The sequence below is a fragment of the Helicoverpa zea genome, chromosome 7, assembly GCF_022581195.2.
Source record: "Helicoverpa zea isolate HzStark_Cry1AcR chromosome 7, ilHelZeax1.1, whole genome shotgun sequence".
Classification (NCBI taxonomy): domain Eukaryota; kingdom Metazoa; phylum Arthropoda; class Insecta; order Lepidoptera; family Noctuidae; genus Helicoverpa; species Helicoverpa zea.
In genome coordinates this window covers 10111924-10137596 of record NC_061458.1, presented here as the reverse complement: position 1 = coordinate 10137596, position 25673 = coordinate 10111924, and the positions used below count along the sequence as shown (strand labels likewise).

Sequence of the window (25673 nt, the reverse complement as noted above, 5' to 3'; positions counted from 1 at the left end):
CAGGCAAACACCTGAGTGATAAGATTTCAACCTATGTATTTCTGCAACTTTCGAAAGTCGCCTTCGATTTCTCAAGGTTCCATCATCAGATCCTGACCTGATGATAACGGGACCACCTCGGAAGTATACGCTATCAAACAAAAAAAGAATCATTAAAATCGATAAATAAATGGCTGAGTAATCGCGTAACAAACATACAAAAAAAAAACGGTCGAATTGAGAACCTCCCCTTTTTGGGAAGTCGGTTAAAAATAAGTCGGCGGCGGCCATCTTTCCATCTTGGACCAGCTTTCGATGAACAGCGAACTATTTGCCCTTTCAAACAATGAAATCGTCATAAAATTTTGCGATAACTACACCTAACTATGGCTCTCGTCAAATAGCTTTGCCGCACAGTTAAAAAGTTGGAGTAACGAATCGCCATTAAGTTTGGCAGGTCTACAGGAATCCTGCACATAAAACACCCGAAGAAAAAAATAAGTCTTCATTTGCCGTCTTCAGAAACCCTAAAAACCGAAGATTTTTTTTATTCCGGCTACAACGTATTTTCTACCACTGATTTTCTAGCACTTTTTTCAAAATAAATTAAGTCATTTTACTTTTCCTTATTTATTTTCAGATTATGGTAAGTACCTATACAAAAGTGCAATTTAGTAATATTATAATATAAAATTATTAAATCGATTCTTTATTTTAACGAATCGGATCATTCGATGCAAAACTTCTATCACCGTCGCCATCTTGTCTATGCGTCTTCAAATTTAAAAAAACAACTAATGTAAACAAACATGGCGAGTTCGATCAGAATTCCCGGTAATTACGATTGGATTTTAAAAAGGTATATTTCTAACGGGATGCTAAATATGAAAGGTTTGAATACGTAAAAATAATTTAAATTTATTTAGTTATTTTATTTAGTACTCACAAATGTGGTTTGATTGGAAAGAAAATAAATATGAGCGTAAATAATTAGGAAAGTGTATGACTGATTCGCAGACCCCAATTGGGGTCTAAACCGAGCTTACGGTGACATTGATGTTCAGACCCCGATTGGGGTCCGCTACGGATTTGACGGTTAATTAAGTGGCGTTTTCTTCTTAAAACGTCATCCGACATCCTGTAATGCCTTCCATTCAGCCAGTTGTGTTAAAAGGAGCGATTTAAAGGTTTTAGCGTTAAGAAAGATTGCATTTCCGCCGTGTTACGAGTTTCATAATGGAAGTGGGCAATAAGGTGCTATTTGCTCCCGCAATTGTATCTGACCTCTTTTCAAAAAGCCTTGTAGTTCCACGTTCCAAAAAAAAAAAAAAAAGAAAAAGCCCCCGACCCAAAAAAAGTACGCAATTATTATGACAAAAGGTTAAAAACGCTAAACCCTATAAAAAGCAAAAAATAACTTTTAACACTACGTAAGTACCAACTAAAGCATGTCAGACTAAACTAAATTTTGTCGTGTCGGGGGACCTCTCTAATTATCTAATTAAGATTCGTGTTTTTTTAAATACGAATGTTGTAATTAGGTACTTACCTATCATTTGATTTATGTAAGTATTTTTGAAGGTAAAAAGCGGTCCCCCGACACGTCAAAATTTAGTTTAGTCTGACATGCTTTAGTTGGTACTTACGTAGTGTTAAAAGTTATTTTTTGCTTTTTATAGGGTTTAGCGTTTTTAACCTTTTGTCATAATGATTGAGTACTTTTTTTGGGTCGGGGGTTTTTTTTAAATTTATAATTTTATTTTATTTCATGCTTTTTGAAGGAGCTCCTTCATTTTTCCTTCTTTTATTTTAAGTTGGGGTCGCTATATGCGATCTCGGCCTAAGGAAGCTGTTTAACAATCCTCATGACAAACTGACTGGTAGAATTGCACAGATTGAGAAACAATAAAGGTTAACCTTTGGTCATTCTAGACTTTCAGCAAAAATATAAATCGGTTTATCCGTTTCATTCCGGCATTCCAGGGTTTCATCCGCCATATCCCATTTCCAGTATCAGGTTCTCGTCAATTAGAAACATGAAGAGAACTCGTCAAAACAAATTCAACGAGCCCAAACTCGATGGGTTTACTAAAAGGCAGTTCAGGGTTACGTCTCCTATCTTCGTGCCCTAACAGCAGACCAGCTCAGTGGTTCCAGAAGACATTAGTGTTTCAAATTTCAGATCCCACATATGCTTGCAAGTAAACTGAGCGTGTAACATTCCTATCACACCTTACAAACGAGCTGATGACCTTGAAGACCTGAACCGATTTCCACCAAACATAGCTAAGAACACTCCCGAATGACATTCCTTTTAAACAAAAAAAACCGCATTAAAATCGGATCATCCGTTTGGGAGCTACGATGACACATACACACACACACAGACCCGTCAAACTTATAACACCCCGTCGTTTTTGCGTCGGGGGTTAAAAATACAAAAAGGTAAACAAAAAAGTTCCAATCACAGCGAGTCGCCAACGAGCTAGATACTTAATTTATAATTAAGAGAGCTTAGTACTTAAAGAGATTAATTCAGCAAGTCCTACTTAGTCAGCCGCAATTATCTAGACAGCGCAATAAAGGCATGAGAAAGCAATATTGTCAAAGGAAAAGAACCACAAATTGAAAGAGACAAGTAAAAGTAAAACGACAAATGTGGGTTTCCTGGCACACGTAAGCTTCGCTGTAAATATGCACTTGAAGCTAGTTCTGCAAGTTTGTTTGGAAAGCTGAAAGTTTGTGCAAACAGAGATATGCGTTAGCATCCAATTTGAGGCGGGTGACGTCACGCGACGCCCTCGGAAGTCGTTAATCAGAGCCGCTGCGTCTGGTCGCCGTCGATCACGGTAACACCGACGCTTAGTCTAGCGACGCAGGCACCTCGTTTACTGACCTGCTCCTAAAATACCAGCATTTTGCTTCTGGGCTTGAACAGTACAACGATTGTAATCATTTCCCAATATTTCGCCTGCTATCAGACAGCATGCCTAGCTAACAGCTAATATCCACAATCGTAATATCATATCTATTGCTCAGTTATCATAAATGGCCAAATCTAAATTGATTCATTAATTCAAATTAGAGGACCATCGACGTAACTTTATATTACGGCCGACGCTTCGAACCGCAAATACCAAAATGAAACCACGAATATCGAACCCTCCCGGTCTGAAGCCAACGTACAAACAAATAATAACAGACGTGAGCGAAATAAATTAAATGATTCGGAATCGCTTTTCTGTAATAAAGAACCCTTAAACCTTACAAACGCAATTCGTTTGAACAGATCACGTTATAAGGGAATATAATTTTTCAATACAGAGAGACGTATGAAAGTGTTACGAAGTCGGCGAAAGAAAATCCTTATAAATCTGTGCCCTCGCGGGCCTCGGCTAAAGGGGGATTTGGTCCGCTGCGCCTCCTTCGCAGACTTTCATTAAGTCCTCGTTTAAACGCGACAAAGCTTTGTGGCAGTTTAAAAAGCGACGTAGGTAAACCGGGACGTAATGAATTAAAATGAAGACGAATATAAGAAATATTGCGATCACGAACATAACACTTGTCACTAGCCTTAATTTAAGCAAGCTGATATCAATCACTTTATCCAAATATATATTTAGAGGAGATTCGATTTATTTCTGCGAAATCGAATTTCATTTACCAACAGCGCTTCTTATACATTTAATATCGGGAAAAAATAGGTCTTTTCTCCGGTAGATGGTCAGATACGAGACGGATGGCGGAGTACTAGACCAGAGGCATTGTGCGTTACAAACACGGCTAAACTGCGTAATTACACGCTCATTTATTGCACGCGTTACTGCGTGAGAATATGTCATACAATTATATTGTTGCACTACATATCATACATAATGACGTATTTACATCGTGCTTTCGTTCCTGCACCTATGTATAGTATTGCGTACCTACATACAAACATGTGTACTGTCGACATGTCACTGGGACTGAGGTATTGTTATTGCTTCAACAATTGTTATTCGATAGTCGAATACCGCACGGAATTGACGAAGATTCTTATTTACGAGTATCACGAACGTCTCACTTGACAAGTGTGTTGTATGAATACACTTTAGGGAATAAATCGCACTCCGCGCTTCCGAGGCTGATCAGCGCCTTACGACGCGGTTTCTATTTCGGCACGAAATATATGGTGCTTACATATACATACATACACCCATTTGAAAGTACTTCTAATAGATTGCTTCACATTAACGCTTAACGATTAAGACCTTCATTTACAGGAGGTACAACTTTTACTCGCCCCAAGGACAGACCTTTGATAAACTGATATTGCGAACTTCACCGTCGTGAATTTCGGATGACCAGTCAATAATAGGCGTGATATAACTAGGCTAACGTGGCGATCACAAACAGCATTAATAAACAAAACATTATTTGCACTACATAACTCTAAACCGAACCCACATTTAGCATAATTGGTAAACACGTTGAGTAAATAGCGAACGTTGTTACATATTGAAAATCACAATACAGAGCGTTTCTATAACTGTTATAGGGCTGTATTCATGTACATGGTACACCAATTATATACTAATAATAAAATTGGAAAGTGTGTTTCTTTGTTTAAATATAGTAATCTTTGGAGCTAGTGATCAGATCTATGATGAAGTTTTACAACATTTTCATTAAAGATTGAGCTTCAATTACCAAAATCACCAATATGTATATAGGTAGTATTGTGCTTTTTGAAAACGTCAACAAGGATGAAATAAATCATTCAATGCGACATGCTAGTTCATGACCCATGCACAGGTAAAACCCCGGTACACAACTAGTGAACGATATACCGATATGAAACGTGCGATACCATTCACTTAATCATTCGTTCGTTGCGGATGTTCACTCTCTACATGAATGAACTACAGAGCGTCGAGCATTCATATCCGTTAGCGAACGCTATTAATAATACGAATGTTTTTATTGCACATTGCAGTTATATATATCAAGTTTATTAACTTACAACGTATTTAATGGATAGTTGAACATCGTAAATCAATGAAATGTATTAATGTTTCCGCGGCCGTTTTTCTTGGCGTGTTTCTGCTTTTATTCTGGTAATCAATCAACGTTTACAACCTTGCCATAATAAGTACACGAAATCAGGTAGAACCTCCGTGGGTAGAAAAGATTTGTAAATTTTGGCAGATCTGTTCTTCCCAAAATTTATTTATGAAGATATTATGCTACTTAAAAACATCAAACATATTGGATCGTTATTTAGCGCCTAAAGTTGTAAACAGCGCGCTAACACAAATTACTCGTATAAACACAAGTCCTCGAGTTACAAGTCACGGCATCTTCAGCCACGACCTATAAATCGGAGGTAAATTGCGTGACATCTCATCTCAATACCATATTGGTACATAAACCGTGCAATTGCTGACTCCTACTGCAATACATTTCATAATCACGCCATTACGATATAATTCACAGATGAAAGCAATACGCGATTATTTTATAACACTTAATTATTACATTTGAAATAATTTCGCATATCGAATGGAAAATATAGGCGATTATTTCTTGCTGAATATTGCTCATGGTATAACGTCATGCCGTTCAAGCTTGGCATACAAACACGCGATCTAAAAAGTATGTGTTTAATCAACGCACAATCTAATAAATAGAAAAACGTTGTCAATTTATGTAATAACTAGCGATGTAGCGTGAACTACTTTAATATGTTTGTATCTACAAAAAAACCTCGTTGCATTTGACATTCGTAAAAGGTCATCTAAATACACGATGATTAAGAGTTAGTAATTAAGTAATGTTTTTATATGAAGAATAAAAAATGAATTGCTTTGAAATCTAATCCACACAATCCTAAAACCGATGAAAGAAAAATCTAAGCTCTATAATCTGCATATCGCTGTGACCTTTTCCGAAGTATTAAAGCGGTTACTTTGTAAAACGATGCACTTTCCAAAGCGATCGCTTCAACAGAATAAAAGAACTTCAAAGGTTTGAAATCTAAAAAACACACTATCGCTTAAAAAGGAATCCATATTCAATTATTTAAATGGACTTTAAAAAAACAAATAAGGTTTTATTAATAATATTAATACCAAGAATGTCTAATAGGTTTTTTTTTATGTGTTTGTTCGGAATAGATATTGAAGTGTGAGTCAAGAATTAGCAAGTAAAGATGTCTGCTTATAATGTCAAGGCTGAAGAGGCAACTACTCGCTCCCACTGAGGTGACATTGAGAACATATTATTAGCGACCGGCCCTAGCAGAGACTTAAAGGAGAAAAGGCCGATTTAAGGCGCCATACATAAAAAAGGAGAACGTAAAATTGATGCTCTGGAGATCCAGTATATTATGATCGCTCTTATATTGAAGCCAGAAAGTTCTCACCTCAGTTATTCAAACGGTCGTTGGTATGTAGCAATTTGGAACCAAAAGTACATCTTTAGTTACACTTAATATGCAGATGTGACATCCCACACTGGATTATTTAAGGGATATAGAAATTGAAAGGTTTAGTTTGCATTCAAGAAAATAAATTACGTACTTCATAATTAAAAAATGAACCTTGTCGAGTTGATTTTATTACAAAACCAGGCTTCACCAACCATATTGTAACACATTTCCTGTCTACGTGCACAAAGAAGGAAAATAGGTACTCGCATTGTATATTAATTAGGTACACGTACAAGTTCATATTATACGCCAGTATTAGTCATCAAAAGTAAATAAGTAATGCTCACTTTATATGTAGAAACCAGCACTCTGCGTTAATAAATATTGTCTAGACTAGACAAAGGTCTTAACTTATTCAAAATGCTATGAAAAGCTAAAGCCATATTTAAATCTTATATTATTTAAGACACCGAACCAAAAGTTTGCTAACCTTAGCTAATAGAACCAAATGAGAATCAATTATGAATATGAAACACTCTCTACTTAAATAAATAATGAACATATTTCATTTGAAGAACGAACTCTTATCGTTTTTATTATCCAATCAATATTTGGCAGACATATATCGCTTAAAAAGCTTTATAGTTAAAGTTAACTTCATAAATATTCACGCCAACTCCGTCGAGGAAATCCGATAGAAGGAATAAATTGAGTAGAGAGAGTTATATTGGCCCAGCTTTAGGTGAGAAATAAAGTACGTAACCAACTAGGCATACACGTCATAATTGAAAACGTAGATCGAATATGTAAGTCCGGAAATTGGTTATTCCCAAAATCCATCGTGAAATTGGTTCAAAGTTTGTGAATCATCCAAAACGATCGACATCTAAGGTATAAGTTATGTTTTAGTCTTTGGCAAACTACTTTCTATGTTTATACCTTCTCGTGTTTTGAAATAATCTTAGTTTAAAAGCACCCTTAGCTGCACAACCTTTTCCAGCAAATAGTTTGCTGAGAACTTTAAACTTTCTTATTGTTCCACTAATACACAACATCTTCTAGTGCAGTGCACACTGCAACCATTTTTCTTCAAGTACTTTTCCATTACGGGCTACAGTTTGCAGTTACTAACATTCACCCGTATATACTTGCAAATTGATAGCTCAAAGAGAATCGATAAAATACATGAATGCCATGAATCCGTTTACAAGAGCTATGTTGACGTACGAATTATATGGAGAGGTTTAAACTGAATAATTTATGAGCAACAGCGCAAAACTGAACATTCAGAAATAAATACAAAAACTTTATGGAATACAATCATTACGAAACTCGCGCATTTAATATTTCAGTTAAAAATGCTTCCGTTACAAATATGTCAGTACTCAGTCATCAACTCATGCATCAAAACATGGTTTCCAATCAAAATGTACATGAACAAATATTTCAAATCCAGGCTTGAACATAGTACGCATAAATTATATTGTCTTTCTATTTTAACTTCATCATTTTATTAACAGTCCGAGGCGTGAGATGGAAGCTATTTTTATAATGAACAATCGAATCAACAATCGAATGAACTCGTAATTTTATCTGTGCGCTAATATTATATTACAGCACCTGAAGTATTACGGTCTAGACAAGTCTAAAGTTTATAGACATTTTATATGGGTCACCTTCATACCGCTCTCAACCTAAATCAACAACAACTTTAATACATTTCAAAGTTACATTGTGTTTTGACTAAAACCTAATAGTTTTACTAAATATAAATAGCCCTCTGGCCTCTGGCTGTTGCTGTTTTGTTACGTAAAAGCAAGATTTTTTTATACCTGGCCGACAATGATTAATGGCGATTCAGTGATGAAGCGATTAAGAATTCAATAGGCAGTTTTCGCGACTTAATATTTCTCTATAATGTGCACTTAATGGCGAGTAGGGAAGGGCTTGGCGTGATGATAAACTATGAAGAATAATCTAATATTAGATTAGTATCAATCTTCATTTAAATTCTTTAGATTCAAACTGAGAAATAAATGATGGATCTTGTAGAGCAGATAAGGAGTTACAAAACGATTGACTGGCGGAACGACAAAACGGAAAAAGGAATGGTTTAATCCAGGGACAGTGGAGCGTTTGACAATGTATTTTGCACAGACAACAGGCCTGTCATATTGAGGTTCGGTGTGCTCAGATGACCGCAGTCGCAACTAGGGCTTGCGGTCGTTTTACACGGAATCGAAGGATTTTGTAGTCAATCTATTACGACAACGACGGTAACTTGGGAAATGTTTTGGTAAAAGTTATTGGTGATTCATATCTGTGAAATAGTTTGACCGATGTTATTTATGTATTGAGTAATAACTTAGTCATAAATCAATGTCTTCTCATTTTCGCAACCAAACATTTTATTGCAAAGGGTTACCTTTTCTCATTTTGATCAATGGACGACTGATGTTCAATTATTCGCTAAATAATCTATTTCGCCCAAAGAAAACTCGTAAGGAACCAGCTTTTATAAGTCTTCGTCCAATAGTCAGTGGCCTACAAATTGGAGGATTGTCTGGTACTTTAGGATCGATGTTATATCAAGAATCTTTTGTCTAGCTTTTGCCGCGTGAAGATGGGTTTTAAATGCTTCGAAATATTTCAATCTAAAGAATAATTTGAGGCTGTATAAATATTTATGTAGATGACATCATTCAACAGGTCTTCTAAAAATAACAATGATGTTTCCAAACAATTTCCTCTCAAAAATAGTAAATACATCGTTATAGTACAGTGAACTACATGTGTACTCAAATTGTTAAATGCTAATTTGTGGACAAAACAGAAACAGTTAAATATTCACGCGTCATACGACACACAAAGGTCCCTGACACGCCCACAGTTTTTGTTATTTAAACGACTCAACGTCGAACAAGTATTCAAAGCATTACTCAGATTAAGCAAGCTAACATTTTTTATGAGGTTTTAAATCACACACGTGGGCGGAAGTGGGTTAACGATCTGTGATTCAGACGGAAGGACGATGCACTCGCAAATGATCCTCACTTGAATCATGGCAAGTACCCATAGACTTATACAGCAGTACATAGGCAAGAGAGACTGTCGATGAATAACAATTCTCTTCAACATTTCTATAAAGCTGAATTAATGTAAGAAATTGAAGTTGACGGGGAAGCTGATGCTATTAAGTCAGCTAACAATTTAACTGTAGACGCACTACTTTGGGTAAATAAGAGAAAGCTTTCGGAAAATGGACGGAGCTGTACTGTATTCCTCGTTGAAACTACGTCCCCAATAGGGAACCCATCCCTAGAACCCAAAGCAGCAAATAAAGTTAAATGAAATCGTTGATGTTTGTTAACCTATTTCGCAAATGATACTGTTTGCTACACCGGTAAACAGTTTAAAATCAATTTATTACTTAACTGTAAACACGCTACATACGATAATATAATGTCGTTCAGGAAATCTTTATAATTTTGGATACGTAAGCTAAGATTAAGTATATACTTAAGCAGACTTAATGTCGAGCAACAATTTAGTTTCTTGCGTTAAAACAACAAAACAATTCCAGGTAACAGCTTTTTTTAGACATAATGGCGTCATTCAAGACGAGCGCTAAGTTGAAAGCAACATTAGATAATAGAATGACTAAGTATATTGGTGTAATATAAAACCTCTTACTAGATGTGGATCAATATTGACAAAATAGAAGTTTGGAGATTTTTTGGGAATTAAATAAGTCTACACCACAACAAAATCCAAAGCACTCTAAACGTTGAATTTGAGTCAGTTTTATCTACTGAAGTAGGGCTCCATAAGCCGGACACAGACACGCCTAAGCTTCGAGAAAATATAGCAAAAACCGTGACCAATGCACGTGGCTCGTAAGTATGCGCATTTTAAACTTTCCACACCTTTTCCGATCCACTTGTACAATGTCACGCCGTCACACGTAGGTGCGCCGACCTTGCGATCTATAAGATAACTCCAGGGTTCCGGTTTACTTACAAACCAATAAAAATAACGCTACTTTATCAAAAAAGGAAAGAAGACCATAACTAGGCCAAAATGATGATAGGAAACTAAGCAAAAATAAACTTAATGATGCCTACATTTCACGGACAGAAAAACAAATGCCAAGATGTGTCTGACCTTATTACATAGTGACTTAAATGAATATGAGGCCTACCGCTTTACGTTAGGCTGACGGGCCCAAACCACAGAACAACATATTAGTGTCCGCGGCATAAAGTGTTGCATGTTTGTCTATGTCCGCGGTAATTCACAACGCTGTGGATCAGGATTTGAGTTGATTTATAACGTAAATACTCCGGAAAATACAATAGCCTGGAGCGTCCTTGCAGAGAGAAATGGGAGTACACTTTAAGTTTAAACAATACTGTCTTGTAGATTGAAGAGCCCAGAATGTTTGATGAATTTCAACGGGCTATGGCACATATGAGTGACAGTAATTCCATGCAAAATATTTATTGTGCCGGATCAAGGCTTGGCGGAAAAAGACAAGTTTACCTATAAAGTCTAAAAATAGGCTTAAATAGAAAGCTGTATTTAAAAAGTTAATGTACACAGGTAGAAGTTATATTAGGAACAGTCATTACACATGGACTTTGATATCTACTCGTGTACACTACACTATAATAGTTGACATTACATGCTACATTATAATAGTTGACCCACAGTTCAGCACGCAAACTTTTTGACAACGCCAGTAATAAACTCATGAAAACAGTGCTTTTGTTTCCGCTATATAATTGTTTGTTACGTTATTTAATTTAATGCATAATGAGCAGTCCAGGTGTTCACACATCACGCGTCTACACTGTTCCGGTATCACAACCAAAGTCAACGAGACCGACACTGCCGACTCACATCATACTGACAACATTATACTCATTTAGAATGTATAATTAACTATCTATATACAAGTCTGGCAATGCGACTCCACTAAACCCTCGACAATTAAAAAGAACGTTAATACAATTACAGCAATCAAATTAATAAGACTAATGAAACAAATTCCACCGGGGAAAGGGACAAAACCGCAAGCAAGCATTATTGTATCCCCTTTCGGGTGTCTCTTTCCAATGCCGTTTTAGGCTCAATGTAGGCTGTTCCTTCAAGTGCTCGATTTAAACTCGAAGGAAATTCGTGGTATAATTGAAAGCTGTTTCCTTGAACAATTAGGTTGTCAGCAGTGGGGAAATGTTCAGGACGCTGGGGGCTTGCGCGGCGCCACAATTTTCGAACAAATAATTACTTTTGTTGAAAATTTTCGCCTCCAACTTAGAAATTCCCAACGCACGCGTCACTCAGGTAATACTTGCTTATTGTTTAATCGAAATCCCTCTCTGAGGCAAGGAAGCCAACAAACAAGTCGTACGGGTTCTTGAATCGTGATCTAAAAAGAGCGATTACGCTAGCTCGAGATTATACTAAAATAACGAATTAATATGCATGTATGTGTCCATTTACATAAAACTTGATTGGTATGGCCGCAATTAAGAGCCACAAGTAAATGTGAGCGAAGTAAAGCCCAGGCTTGACACCGATACAGCTCTAACGATACGTATCTACACACCAACATGAATTGGAAGCGTATTTTTAAATGTAGGAACACAGTCGTACGGTTAAAGCGTACCGCGATGAATATTACATCGCCGTAATACTTATTCCGCTAAATTATTCAGTGCAACCGTTCGCCAATTACGTCGGCACTACAGCCATATGTTTAAACACACAGTATAAAATTTCCCACAGTTGTTTTTATTTGGCTCGTGTAAGTGTGTTGTAAATCTGTGAGAACAGTGTGCCTACAAACAAGAGCGAGCTAATAACACGTTATGCAATGAAATGAACGCGAACTAAACCGCAGAGCGCGACTCCGATGAAATTAATTGAGTAATTATGGTTGACTTCGAAATTTCCCGGCCTACGTGAACGTTGGGTAAAATTAGACAGCTAGGAAATGAGGCCGATGTTCACTGTCTAGACTAAAAGCACGTAGTGGTATTAAATTGAAACATTATTCCAATAAACGTTACATTACACGGGGTACTTTTTGCGAACATTGTTTTCGACTTGTTTAACGTGTTTCACGGAAAGTAGGCCGCGTTGGACCTACGCCTTCAATCAAAGAACAAGTAGACAAGTAGAACAATTAGCTAACTACTTCAAGTAGGTACCTAAATGAAAAAAAAAAACTTAGTAACTCTTAATTGGTAACTTGGCTTTTCTTCATTATAAGTTTGGCTTGTTTCAACAACTTGTTCTGTCGCCTCACTCACATGTCTGATAAGCAGCTTTCGTCAAATAGTGTTTTTCGTAAAAGTACCTGAAACAAAATAATTCATCATTAAATAAAGTTGTGATTCACGTAAAAATAAGAATAAGTAGTATGTCTTTTCAAGGCTGAATTTTACAGTGTAGATCGGATCGTAGGCGCTGTTTGATCGAAAATACATTAATATTATTGGGAAAAAAACTCAATTTAATTATTTGCTATTTATAGAATACAATGTATGTATGTATTTTGTTTGTTCTAAGGAAAAAAATAATATCATTTCACAATTTCAAGCTTTTAAATGAAATTAGAACATTCCTATTTATTTAGGTAAATCCTGTAATAAGGAAAATACTCCCAACAATATTTAAATAATAATTTGCTATTATAAAAGTTCCTTGAACTGTATTCATGGAATAATTATCTATTTAGGTACTTAATACCAAAAATAATTATTTTGTACTTCCCTGTGTACGTAACGTTGCTGGTTTTATAACATTTCTAATCAATGTTTTTGATTACACGGTAATCTTACCAAATCTTGTATCTTATGATATCTTTAAAGATACTAATTAGTTAACAGCTTTATAATTAAGTAGTATATCTTCCGTTACACTAACACTATGTGTTTGCACCCCGCGGTACGCACACAAGCCAGCTTTGCACGTAAGCTTACCCACTCCTGCTTAACAAACGTCCACAAGCAAGATTACAGTTCCACTACAATCTGTTAGCAGTAGTTATTACAGTTCCCGTCTTGCAGAACCCTTAGTAATGTTAGATCCAATAACTAAGCTGCCTTCTTGGACTTCAGTAAGCGCACCTGCTTTCTAAGACCTATAAAGATTGTATTTTTACCTCGTAGTTACTGAACCACCACTAGATGTATAGCCAAAGAAAACTCAATTAAATCAACGAAGAAGCAAGCAGGAGTGCTAAAATAATTTCCCCCGGGATCAATCCGGGAGAAACCACTGCTTAATTGAAGTTATATTTAGCAAGAATGGTAAAAAAAGAATTTGCAAATCAGCTTAAAGCACGTTTAAAACATATAGATAAGAGGATACAACTAAGATCAATCGTACACACCCAGCTAAAGCCGGTTCAGGCGTTAGCCATAACATTTATATTTTTTAAGTACATGATGGAAAACGGTACCAGTACCAAGCTAACACATTATGATACTCAATCTTCTTTAACTTAAAACAGCGTTGTTTTTATTCAACATTTTGAAACAACGTAATTCATCTTCACAAAAACAATTTGATAGCGAGGCGAGTCCGAGGCGGCTGGCCTGACCTTTCTAACGGCTAGAACATAAAAACTGTGTTACGCCCAACTCGTCTCGCCAAATAAGGAACATGTACAGTTACATCCCGATTACTGTAAATAACATTAATCTTAGCTATTAGTGCCAGTGCACGGATCTAATGTTTCATATTATCTTCTTATTACACGCAGCCCAGCTCATTTATACGCGGAAATCCAAAGTTACATTACAGTTCGGTTAAACAGGGCCTTTGCCAGGAAACTTTAATATTCTGATGATGATTAATAATCGGAAGACTGATTTCCATGTACTTTTAGCTGGCTTACCTATAAATATGTATGAAAAAAGTTTGACACATGAACCTGATACAAAAAATAAAATGATTTTACCCCGTATTCCAATAATATTTTTGCATCCATATCAGTTATCAGTGTTGGGAAACCAGGTAAAAATACTCTAAAATTCCTTAATTAAACCAAGGATGTTCATTATCCTCCAGATAGCCCATTTCCGTTAATTTACCTCGATATCATACATGGAAAAATATTTTTAAAATCTGATCTGATTTAAAAGCAGGATAATATTACTAGATTTAGATTTATTGATCCCCAAAATAATTATATCAGCCTCTAAAACTAGTCAACATAAGTTCTTTAATTGGCGAGCGATAATTTTATTCATTTTCAATAAATAAAAGTAATTGAGTTTTATTACTCTAACAGACCAGTCACGACTATATTTTTTTCGATTTAAAGTACCTAATACATTTTCATCCGGCATTGGTCGTCTTGCATCGGAGAAGGATGACGCGACTAAATGCTCGACCGATGACTTCACCTCAAGCAAACACATTCAAAATAACAGCCTTTTATTATTCAAGTCAACTTTAGCATTTTACAGAACCTTGGATGATTAGTTGAGCTGTTCTTGAGGTTAGTGCACTGTCGCTAAGTGCTAATATACCTACAGCATACATCAATCTACAGAACTGTAGGATCTCTATGTAGAAAAAGCACGTAAGTTTTTAATAAAGCCTTTAATTTCTGGGTCATCTTGGGGCATAAGAGTGATTAAAAAAAAAACTTTAGCTTTAAAATTGATCTATGCGCAAAAGGTCACCCACTACATGATATTTTCATATTTTTAAGTGCTTTGACTTTGCCAAACGTGCCAAGTTTATAGCCTAAATAAATTTGTACTAACATAAAATAATTAATTTCTAGATCCAAAACATATGTATTACATTTATCTACGACTTTCGAACGCCTACACACGTTGTCTAGAGTCTAGACTACACTATTGAACGTGAATTTTCGTCACTTATGGTCGATCGATCCCCAGTCGATCTTTAGGTAATTTTAAGTTATTATTCAGTATTTTGAATATACATATACCTTTCTCAATACGGTTCTCAATTATCACACTAGACAACCTTTATTGGAAAGTGCTCAAGATTATAGGATGTCTGTAAAAATATTAAACCTTTCGTATCCTTTCTACTATAAGCAAGTTTAAGTATGTTGTACTCTAGATTTCTCTAATCAAGTACGTGACGACTTCATGCGACAACCGGTCCTCACATAGCACATTATAGCCAGCCCACTTCATGTCCGCGCCAGGGCATTAAACATTATATAACGCGTCATTATAAACTGGTAATATGTAGGTACGCAATCTTCATAAACGAATAAGGTTGCCGAAAACCACGCTATTAGACATACTCCACCAGAATGTATGCGAGTTGAGTAGATAATAATCAAAATTTAATTATGGCTTATATCCACAAGGCACGCGGCCATTAATTGGCTTGTGTCGAAATAATTACTGGAGGGGTTGTGGAGGGGAAAGGCGACAGCCCGCGACCTTGCGGCTACCTTCCGTCTTCCGTTGACACACAACGTCACGTGTTATATTTTCAATTTCATGCTGAAATTGACTTTCAATAATCTACGTTGGAGGCTTTACATAGGTACCTAGATTTATTAAATATCCTTGATAAAAAATATTAAGATGCTCTTTTTGTTCCAACATACGTTTAAATAAAAAACATAACATAATGCATGTTCGAATATAATGGCAATAAACACGACCTTTGAAAATTATTCCTCGGCATTGTGTTCTTCAAAATAAACACAGCAAAACCAACGAATTTCAATTTAAAGAGTAATTTGATGACCACAATAAAATATCCAAAAAGATAAACATGGCGTCTACAAAAAAGAAATTGCTTCTTTAATAGCTAGTCAGCTTTTAGCACGAACAGCGCCGTTACTAAAGAAACAACGGTTCTGTTTTTATTTTAATTAATTTTGCTTATGGCGTTGAGAATGATATATGTGCATGAACGCATGTACTTTAAAGTTACACTTACTATCTGCTTCTTAGTATATATGCACGCTATTCTGCAATAAGATATCTTTACCGATTCTGATTAACCGACTTGTATAACAATCAAATTAGGAAAGGAAGGAAGAAAGGCCTTGGTTATTGATATATATGCTTCACGTTTAGCCATCCTTTAACCGCTACTATACAAGTCATATACCACATCACTTGTATAGTAGTTAAGTATATCGATCCACCAACTGGGACATCCTGTACTAAATATAGACAATGATATCATTACAATATTGATTTACCTAGATAAACTATGTACCTTAGGGTGCGTCCACATCTGGCGAATGCGCAGCACGCGAGCCGATCGCGAGCTGTCCGCGAGCTGCGCGCGTGCATTTTTGTTCGTGCGCCGCTTCTGTGCCGCCCGTGCGCAGCTCGCGCGCGACCTAAGCGCCGCACGCGAGCGGCGCGCAGGCGGCGCGCGACGTCTGCCATCTTCGATAGTACTGAGCCAATATACGGAACTGTAAGGGCGAGAACTGATTGCGCGCAGATCGCGCGCCGCTCGCGCGCTCTATACGAGCCTTGCGTGAGTTGCGCTAAAGAGGCGCACCGAACTATTGCAGTGACTGCACGCGCGCAGCTCGCGGACAGCTCGCGATCGGGTCGCGTGCTGCGCATTCGCGGCGCATTCGCCAGATGTGGACGCACCCTTACCTACATACTTTATGCCAAAAGGTAATAGACACTATATTCAAAGATCAAGTATTTACCATTTTAAATAAGTTTCTATTGTATTCTTTGCAGATGACACAAAAAGAAGGTTTTGCCAACCAAGGTTGCTAGTTTGCGAACATTAAATACAATGACGAAGACGATATTTAGTAGTAAAGGTCAGTACATAGACAGAACAGGTTAGATCATTTTAGCTCCTGCGCGCATACACATAAAATTATTGCTCAACAACCGGTCGGCCCTGCTAGATTCCCAGTTTATCTAGTCGCAGTGAGCCAAGAGATATAATATTAAGAAATTAATACTCTCCAGGTACTCACACCAGCTCTTAGTACACAGTAACAGTGGTAGATTACTTATTCACAGCGTGACAGCGCCATTTTCCAATTCAAGGTAAACCTTCTTGGTTGTTCTTATAATTAAAAATCTGTCATAACTTTTAAGCCATGAGAGAATTAAATGATGAATGTTTGAAGAAACATAATGAAGGAGCCGTTTATTAGAAATACGTTAAGCCTACATTTGTTTTTTCTTAGTTATGTATAGATCTAGTTTAAATGCAAAATAGTTGAAATACCAACCCCAAGGGAACCTCGTGAAGATATAAAATAATACCATAAAGATTTTCTTATAGATATATTTTCCCGATTTACAAATAACGTGAAGATTTTTATACACAACAATATCTACTGAAGAGCATAGGTAAGCCGGTAAATATATTACGCTGCAAAAGAATCGGCCCGCCATAAAAAGAGGCTGTTTATACCAAGCCAATTTGTACAAGGACAGTTAAAGAGATTCTTCGCTATTGGTTTACGAGTTCTTTACGCAGACCAAGGTAGATATATATTATTTGTGTTCAAAATGCTCGGTTCATACATGTTTGTTAAAGAATTGGACATAGCTAGACCTTTGCCTCTGAAAATACTAAGAATAATTTCGATCCTCGGGGGCGGATCCAATCTATATGTTAAAGCATTATAATGTATATTTATGAAAATACTGGAGGTTGGTATGAATACGTACAGAGAGTAAATATTTTCCCAGAATAAAACTTGTATTTGGCTTTTAAAATTCTCTTTGTGTTCCTTTTTGGAACGCCAAATCGCTTGAAAGTACACCTTACGTCGTAGCACATAGATGAATAGAAAATTGTGGAAAATATAGCGAAGCCAAGTTGTGGGTTGCTAAAAGCTGTGGAGAAAGATAAAGAGCAAGGATGTCAAGTGTTTACTATACAATTTATATACCTTCAGCACTTATGGCAATTTTACCACAGCGGCCTCGCCAACACAATCGCTGCGGAGTGCCGAGAGCCGTCAGCGAACCCTGTCGCAACGTTCGCATCATTGATAATTGTGTTGTAATCTTATTATGTTGCTTACCCACAGGTTAGAAGTTATCAAGATTTAAGAATTCTTCGTATTTCTTGAGAATGAGTATTGTTCAGTTTAAAGGTTGTGAAGGAATACTATGGGATCTATTGTTTAAATACCTACAATGGGTATCTTAAAACAGATTCAAGTAATATATTTTATCTAATAGATATAAAGTTTAAACTATTGAAACACGAAAATATTGCAATATTCGTTAGCAAATTATCTACATCATAGGTTACCTATGTTCATTTTCATTTATTCCTACGTACATATTTTAGAGTCGGTAATAAGTGAAGCCTTAGCATCCTTAGTGTAAATAATGTAGGGAGCTTTTCCACTTTTTCTCTCAATTTTACCGAAATGAAACTATACACCATCTAACACTAAACTGCTTGCTGTACTAATTTGCTGAAATCTTTTGTAGCTGTTAAAGATTTCTGTAGTACCCGTACCTTTTAGCAAAACATTCCAAGTGGCGGCCTTTAACACTCGTTTTATTCGAGCTGAGTCGGGGCGCAGCTTCTTTGATAGCTCGTTATAAGGAACAAAGGCAACGCAACATCAAACGAGGTATTTCTTTACGCCGCTGTGACATTTTAATAACGGTTCCCCAATTGGTTTCCCATTTTATTGTTAACGTCAATTTAACAATGGTTGGTCGTCGAGCGATAAATTGTTTCAATTGCGCTCTTTAGGTACACGATTTCAATTACCTGGATAGCATAGCAGCTATGACATTGTTCTGAATGTCCGGGTAGATGCGACTATCACTATTATTGGTGGGTTTTACCGTTGCAGACAGACAAGCGAGCACCGCAATAAATAAAGCTATACAACTCGCAAGGCAAACGCAGACTCCCGCTAATTGTGTGGCCAGATCTGGATCATAAAAACACAATTGAGAGTGGTATTCGTAGACAAACCTAGCAATATCAAAGAGTGTTTGAGTTACACAGTTCTTAGATGTTTGTGAAGAGTGAAGAATAAATATTTCATAAAAAATAGTTCTGAGCTTTCGAATGAGGTTCTTGATTAAATAAATCACATTCGGAGACCCATCAGGAACATTTTCATAAAATGAAATATCAAGACGTTTGTAATTAAATATCATCTAGGCAATTTCTTAACATACTAAGTTTCCTCTGAACTGGAACCAGCATAAATAAAAGATCATGTTTTTTTCTGAACTTAACCGGGCTTTAATACCTGCAAATTGTAAACGAGCTAATACGTAAATGTAACGAGCCACTGGGAGCTAGCGGAGTCATTTGCCATGTAATGAGACTCATTGCCCTCTGCAAACCAGTTCGATGGACGCGCGAACACAAACAGGATTCGCGGTCTGCGCCTTCCGTACTCCGCGATTACGAACCAATTACATGAACACGTTAAAAGAGTCAATTTAGATAAACAAACTATATGCTATCAATAGGCATGATGACAGTAATCAAAAATCATTAAAATAATATATTTATTAAATTAAACTTGAAGCTTGGAATATAAAACGCGCATTGTTTTCTTTATTAATAATGTGATTAATATGTATTTTTATAAAATAAAATTACGAAATAAGGCAATCCGCCATGATATCTTGAACACCAATCAGAGCTCGTGACGTCATTTCTCAAAACAACTCGCGCGAAAGCGCGCGAACGTCACATTTCGTTATTGTGAACTTCCACTGCGATCTTTGTTTTTAATTAATTAATTGTTTATAACACGAGTTATGGAGCCCGGATTTATCAAGGCAAACAGCGCTAATTTGCCTAGAATTGATATCATAATGCTGGGAAAGTTTTTGGCATCAAATAAAGATTTTTGTTCAGCTGAATTTAGAAATGTTAAAACTTCCATGTAAGTATACTAGTTTAATTAAAAAACAATGAGAGATGAAACCTAACCTCGAAATAGTTATTTACGTTATAAACTATGCTAGAATCTAGAGAACTATGTAATAACTTACATCAAAGTGATCTTCACAAAAATAAAGTTGTACCCTGGGCAATATTGCTTTTGAATCTCGCTTTGCAAGTTTAAGCCACTTGTTTCGTATTTTTTTATTGTGAGGAACGTACACAAATAACTCATCAGGAGTTGTTTTGGATGTGTTCTTATACTGGGGGACCCCACAACACCTATGCCCTTTCGAATTCATATTTAATAACACAAAAAACTTAATTATTGCACGAGCGTTGTTTACAATTGCATCTTGTAATTTCAGTTGTGACGTCACAAGTGACGACATGACACTGACAAGCGTTTTCGCGTCGGATTCAAAGTGGACAGAGAAAAATGCAATTATTTGATAAGAAAACTTCGCAACTTCTTAAAATTAATGATTTTTCATATAAATACCTACATCATACAAAGGAATTTAAAATTTGTCATGATGCCTATTGTTGTAACATGTGTACTTAATAGTGTTCAAGTGACCTTCTTTCTAGTTCAAAAAGCTACTTGGTTTCATTGCGTCCGCCAGGGGCATTGTGTTCGATCAGTCACGGTCTCGTTCATGATCGCACGAATAAGCTCGATCCATCGGACGGTCCGCGATCATGTTTCACAGTCATATTTCGTGATGGGAAATGACGAAACGAGGAAGTTTCGTGAGAGTCTTCGGCGCGTTACTATCGCATCATCTAGATGTGGTGATGCTGTGCAAAATTGCTAAAACACTTATCGATGTAACTGGCTGGAAATAATATCTGTGGTGTCGAATCTGACACAATGCGATAGCACGTCTAGCCTCGGAGGTTCGGAGCTCCCTCGCGCCACAGTCCCGTTAGCCGGATGCCGCAGCGCCCGCTTGTTATGCAACTGATGTGTCCCTCGTTTGCCGCACCGACGCGGATCGTGCGTCGTCGGTGCTGCCTGCGCCAGCGCAACATTTACATCTTTTATAACCCAATTACTTCATAACTAACCTCTTTAGTAGTTAATCTAAAATAGGTTGCCTTACTGGGACACATGAAATAAATCCAAAACTTGCAATATGGTTCACGACATGAGTATTTAACAGCCGCAATGTCACGATCAAACGGTAACCTTAGGCCTGACTGTCTCTTGCGATTGATACCTGCAGATTTGTATAAAAACCAAAACAGTCTCACCAATTAAAAGGATTCAGTCACTTGATTGAGATGTAGAGGTAAAAGTTGCTCCATGTTAAACTAACAAGGTTAACACGGGGTGAATATGCTAAGACTAGCATTACCTACTTAATTAGGCTTATAGAAAAAAACACTAAATAAAAAAAGGTGTAAAGACATTTTGTTACAATGACAGTTTGTTTGTACCTACTTAACAATATTGGAAAAAAATACTGGCTGATCTCATTTATCAATGAAGTTGCTGATTAGTATTATTGTAATTTACATAAAAACTAATATATATTAAAGAAAGTAAATTATGATTTTAAAATTAGAATGGGGGTAAAACCTTCAAAATATTTAGCATCATCACTGAGCAATCTAAAAAGGTGCATATAAAAAATATCATAAGCCATTCAGGAATATAAGCTTTATGAAATCAGTTAGAGATAGTTTAAGCCTATATTGTTATTGTTAAAAAAGTGAGTTTAAAACCCAGGACTGTTATTTATATCACTATTATTTCCGTTAATGTTAGACTTAGGATCCCGCTACGATTAGCAATGCGTGATGGTATAAGTCCAAAACACAGGCACACAAGGGGCCCGTACTGGCCCTATGTCCTCCAAATTAAAACAACAAAACCTACAATATTTTGAATAATGTTATTAATGTTCTTTGATCAAAATCAAGAAACACCAAATACTGATTTAAAAGTTCGCATATTTACTCGCACATAAAAAGTTTTGGCTTGATTGTTATTCTATAATAATTTATAATAATAATTAAAATCTTTATTTCTCTTCCACAAAGGTTCTTAAAATTAAGTTCACAACATTTTTCAGACCAGTCCTTTGTGGGAGACTGGTATCCGCACTAGGAAACCCTGTCACGCAGATTACCAGGCCCCCCCACGAACATAGTGTAACCAGTGGCGGATTAAGAGTATCCGAGGCCCTAAGCACAGAGCCTGTGTAGACCCTCTATTGATTAAATGGAAATGGAAGGAATGGAATGGAAGGTAGAAGATATTGACCAAGCGAAGCGAGCGTGACGCTGTAGTTACAAATGCGCGAGCGAAGCGAGCGCGAAGTTTTAATTATTTTTAAGACTCAGAACCAAAATTACGTACAAGGTAGCCCAAACGTACTTAACTTTTTATTTGTTGACAAATATAAAAAACGAGGACGTATAGGTTCTGAATACGCGAGCGAAGCGAGCGGGAAATTTAGAATATTTTTTAAGACTCAGAACCAAAATTACGTCAAATGTAGCCCAAACGTGCTTAACTTTTTGTTTGTTGACAAATGTAAAAATGAGGATGAATAGTTTCTGAATACGCGAGCGAAGCGAGCGGGAAAGGACAATGGGCGATTCCGGTCCAAATGTCCACCACGAACGAGACCTATGTGGCTAGATAGCCCGTTAAATACAGAACATTTTTTGTTATGAAAGTAAAAAAATATATAATGCCAGAAAAAAGTTATAGCAAAATCAAAAAACTCATTGCATAGATTTTATCAATTTCATTTTTTCAATTACTTTTCGTGATGTTCGATTTTCATACTTTCTGACAAAATAGAATTGTTCATTATTAGAGAGAAGACACCGTCAGTTACATCGAACTTTCTTAGATCCAGGCACCGCTGAGTATATTCAAGCACTTCTGGCGCCTCAATTGGTTAGTGATTCGCCATCCATCGGGCAAAAAAATATGGGCTGTTTATATGCAAATGTGTCTTACTCATCTTAGTTTTAGATAAAGTGCGGAAATGGAAGTGGAATAAAATAAAAAATAATAATGATAACATACAAAAACTACCGAAAATTAAGAATACATTTTTGGCTATAACTTTTTTTGGCATTGTTTTTTTTTACTTTCTTAGTAAAAGTTACTCTAAATTAAGTGGACTATTTAATTATATAGGTCTCGTTCGTGGTGGACATTTGGACCAAACTTCATACATTCTTGCCCAATCTCCTTTAGATTATTTTTTAAGACTCAGAACCAAAATTACGTCAAACGTAGCCCAAACGTACTTAACTTTTTATTTGTTGACAAATGTAAAAACGAGGACGTACGGTTTCTGAATACGCGAGCGAAGCGAGTGGGAAATTTAGATTATTTTTTAAGACTCAGAACCAAAATTACGTCAAATGTAGCCCAAACGTACTTAACTTTTTGTTTGTTGACAAATGTAAAAACGAGGGCATAGTTTCTGAATACGCGAGCGAAGCGAGCGAAAAATCTTGATTATTTTTAAGACTCAGAACCAAAATAACGTAAAAGGGCTACATTTCAAACCTTCATTTTTTTCTGTTGCACAAGTAAGATGGATATATACGAAAGATCGATAACAAGTCGCGAAGCAAAGCTTCGCGGACCACTTGGGATGCCTCCAGGGACCACCAGTGGTCCGCGGACCACCGGTTAAGAACCACTGATCTAAAGCATCCAAAATTTTTGGATATGATTGTTATATTGCACTCGTAGTTACAGCGTGAGCTTCCCAACGAGTGTCCGACAGCGACTTCAGAACGCTATCATTGCCTATTAATTCTTTTAAAACAGCCCAACGATGAGTAGAGGCAGAAAAAAAATTGTATAACAACTGCACGATTGAAAAAAAATTAACTGCGATCGTACAACAATCAACAGCACTGCGACCAATCAAGTTTAGAGGCGGGGGTGTATGAAGGGTCACTCCCGAACTGCTCGTGCCTTGTGATTTCGGACATATTTTGGATGAATCTCGATAAAATTTAGGTATAAAATGAAACGCCAGCAGAGGATGGAGGCCCCTGGAGAACAGGGGCCCCAAGCACGTGCTCGTGCACGTGCTTGTTGTGCTTATCTGTTAATCCGCCACTGAGTGTAACTCAATATTATAAGTGTACATAACATAAAAAACAATTGTAGCAAGTAAAACAAAATCAAATAGGAAAAAAATAAAAAATAACAATAATTGGAAAACATTTTAGAGATTAAAACTACTTGTGGCTTGAGTGTATTTATTAATATGTATTTATATATTTCCTGGTGTTAACTAAATATGATTTGTGTGTTAGTATGTGGAGTATAATGTGAGTGAGAGTGTAAGAGGGTGTAAGTGGATGTGTGGGTGAGGAGTGCGTGTATGTATGTATGTGTCTATGCCTTTCATAATTAATTATCTTTATGTGCAAAATTCCATAATTTTCAGTTACTTATTAATTTTGTTATGAAATGTTATGTCTTTTACATATCCAGAGTTTTTACAGAGGCATTGCTCATACAAAATCATTTATCATAAAATCAAATATCGAAGAGAGACATCAGAAAAATTATTGTGCTTGTGATTCGTGCTTCTTTACATTATCACACTTAAAAAGGTACGCAGTCTTATTGTTTGTGATAACCACCCTGATAAAATATTGTTATGGAGTTAGAGCCAAATGTATAAAGGAGTTTTAAAAATAATAATTAAATAAAAAGCTTCAAATTCTAAGCAATTTATTAATAACCATAATAAAACCTGTTCACAGGTATTGTCAAATAAAAAAGATGTAAAGAAGTAGTTGTTTAAGGCATGCTAAGCAAGCACAAGAGAGGGACAGCGAGGCAGCAGCGAGTAAAGCGTAGGCGACAAGGTTCCTCTCGGCTCACCTTGCGGGATAGTTGGCGCGGGGTCCAGTGGCGTCGCCAGCACGGCCGCCAGCTGCGCCACCGCTTCCACGGCCCACAGCACCCCCCACATGTCCCACAACCACATCACAACACTCCACTATCTCATTATTGGCACAATATTCACACAACTTAACCAATACGAAGGCCTAACTATACTAATAACTTCTATTGAAACGATCATACTTTGGAAAAAATCATGTCGCAATTTGACCCTTTACTAGCATATCGTACTCTATCTATCACATTGTTCTATGAATCTTGGGTAAAGTATGAAATTGGTGTTATTCAAACAAAGACAGTTACTGCACGTCATAACATTCCTTTGACTGCGAATTACGAAACAATCTACGACAACGTCTCGGCGACCACTAGCTCGTTTCAAACTCGACTACCTTGTTGTGTTGCTTGTGTTGACAGCAGAGTACGCTCGCTCGTATTTTCTCCGTTCAGAAACGACTGGCAGTTAAAATTTACATCAAAAATCGATTCGAA

At 36.6% G+C, this 25673-nt stretch overlaps 1 protein-coding gene across 1 annotated transcript in view; it reads right to left on the bottom strand.

Moving 5' to 3' along the window:
* Nucleotides 1–25607, bottom strand: part of LOC124631700 — a 113260-nt gene extending 87653 nt beyond the window's left edge. Inside the window, exon 1 of the mRNA XM_047166250.1 lies at nt 25161–25607. Coding sequence (XP_047022206.1) covers nt 25161–25266 — 106 coding nt within the window. The 5' untranslated portion in view covers nt 25267–25607. The remainder of the gene's footprint in view (nt 1–25160) is intronic.
* Between the last annotated feature and the right edge of the window lie 66 nt (nt 25608–25673).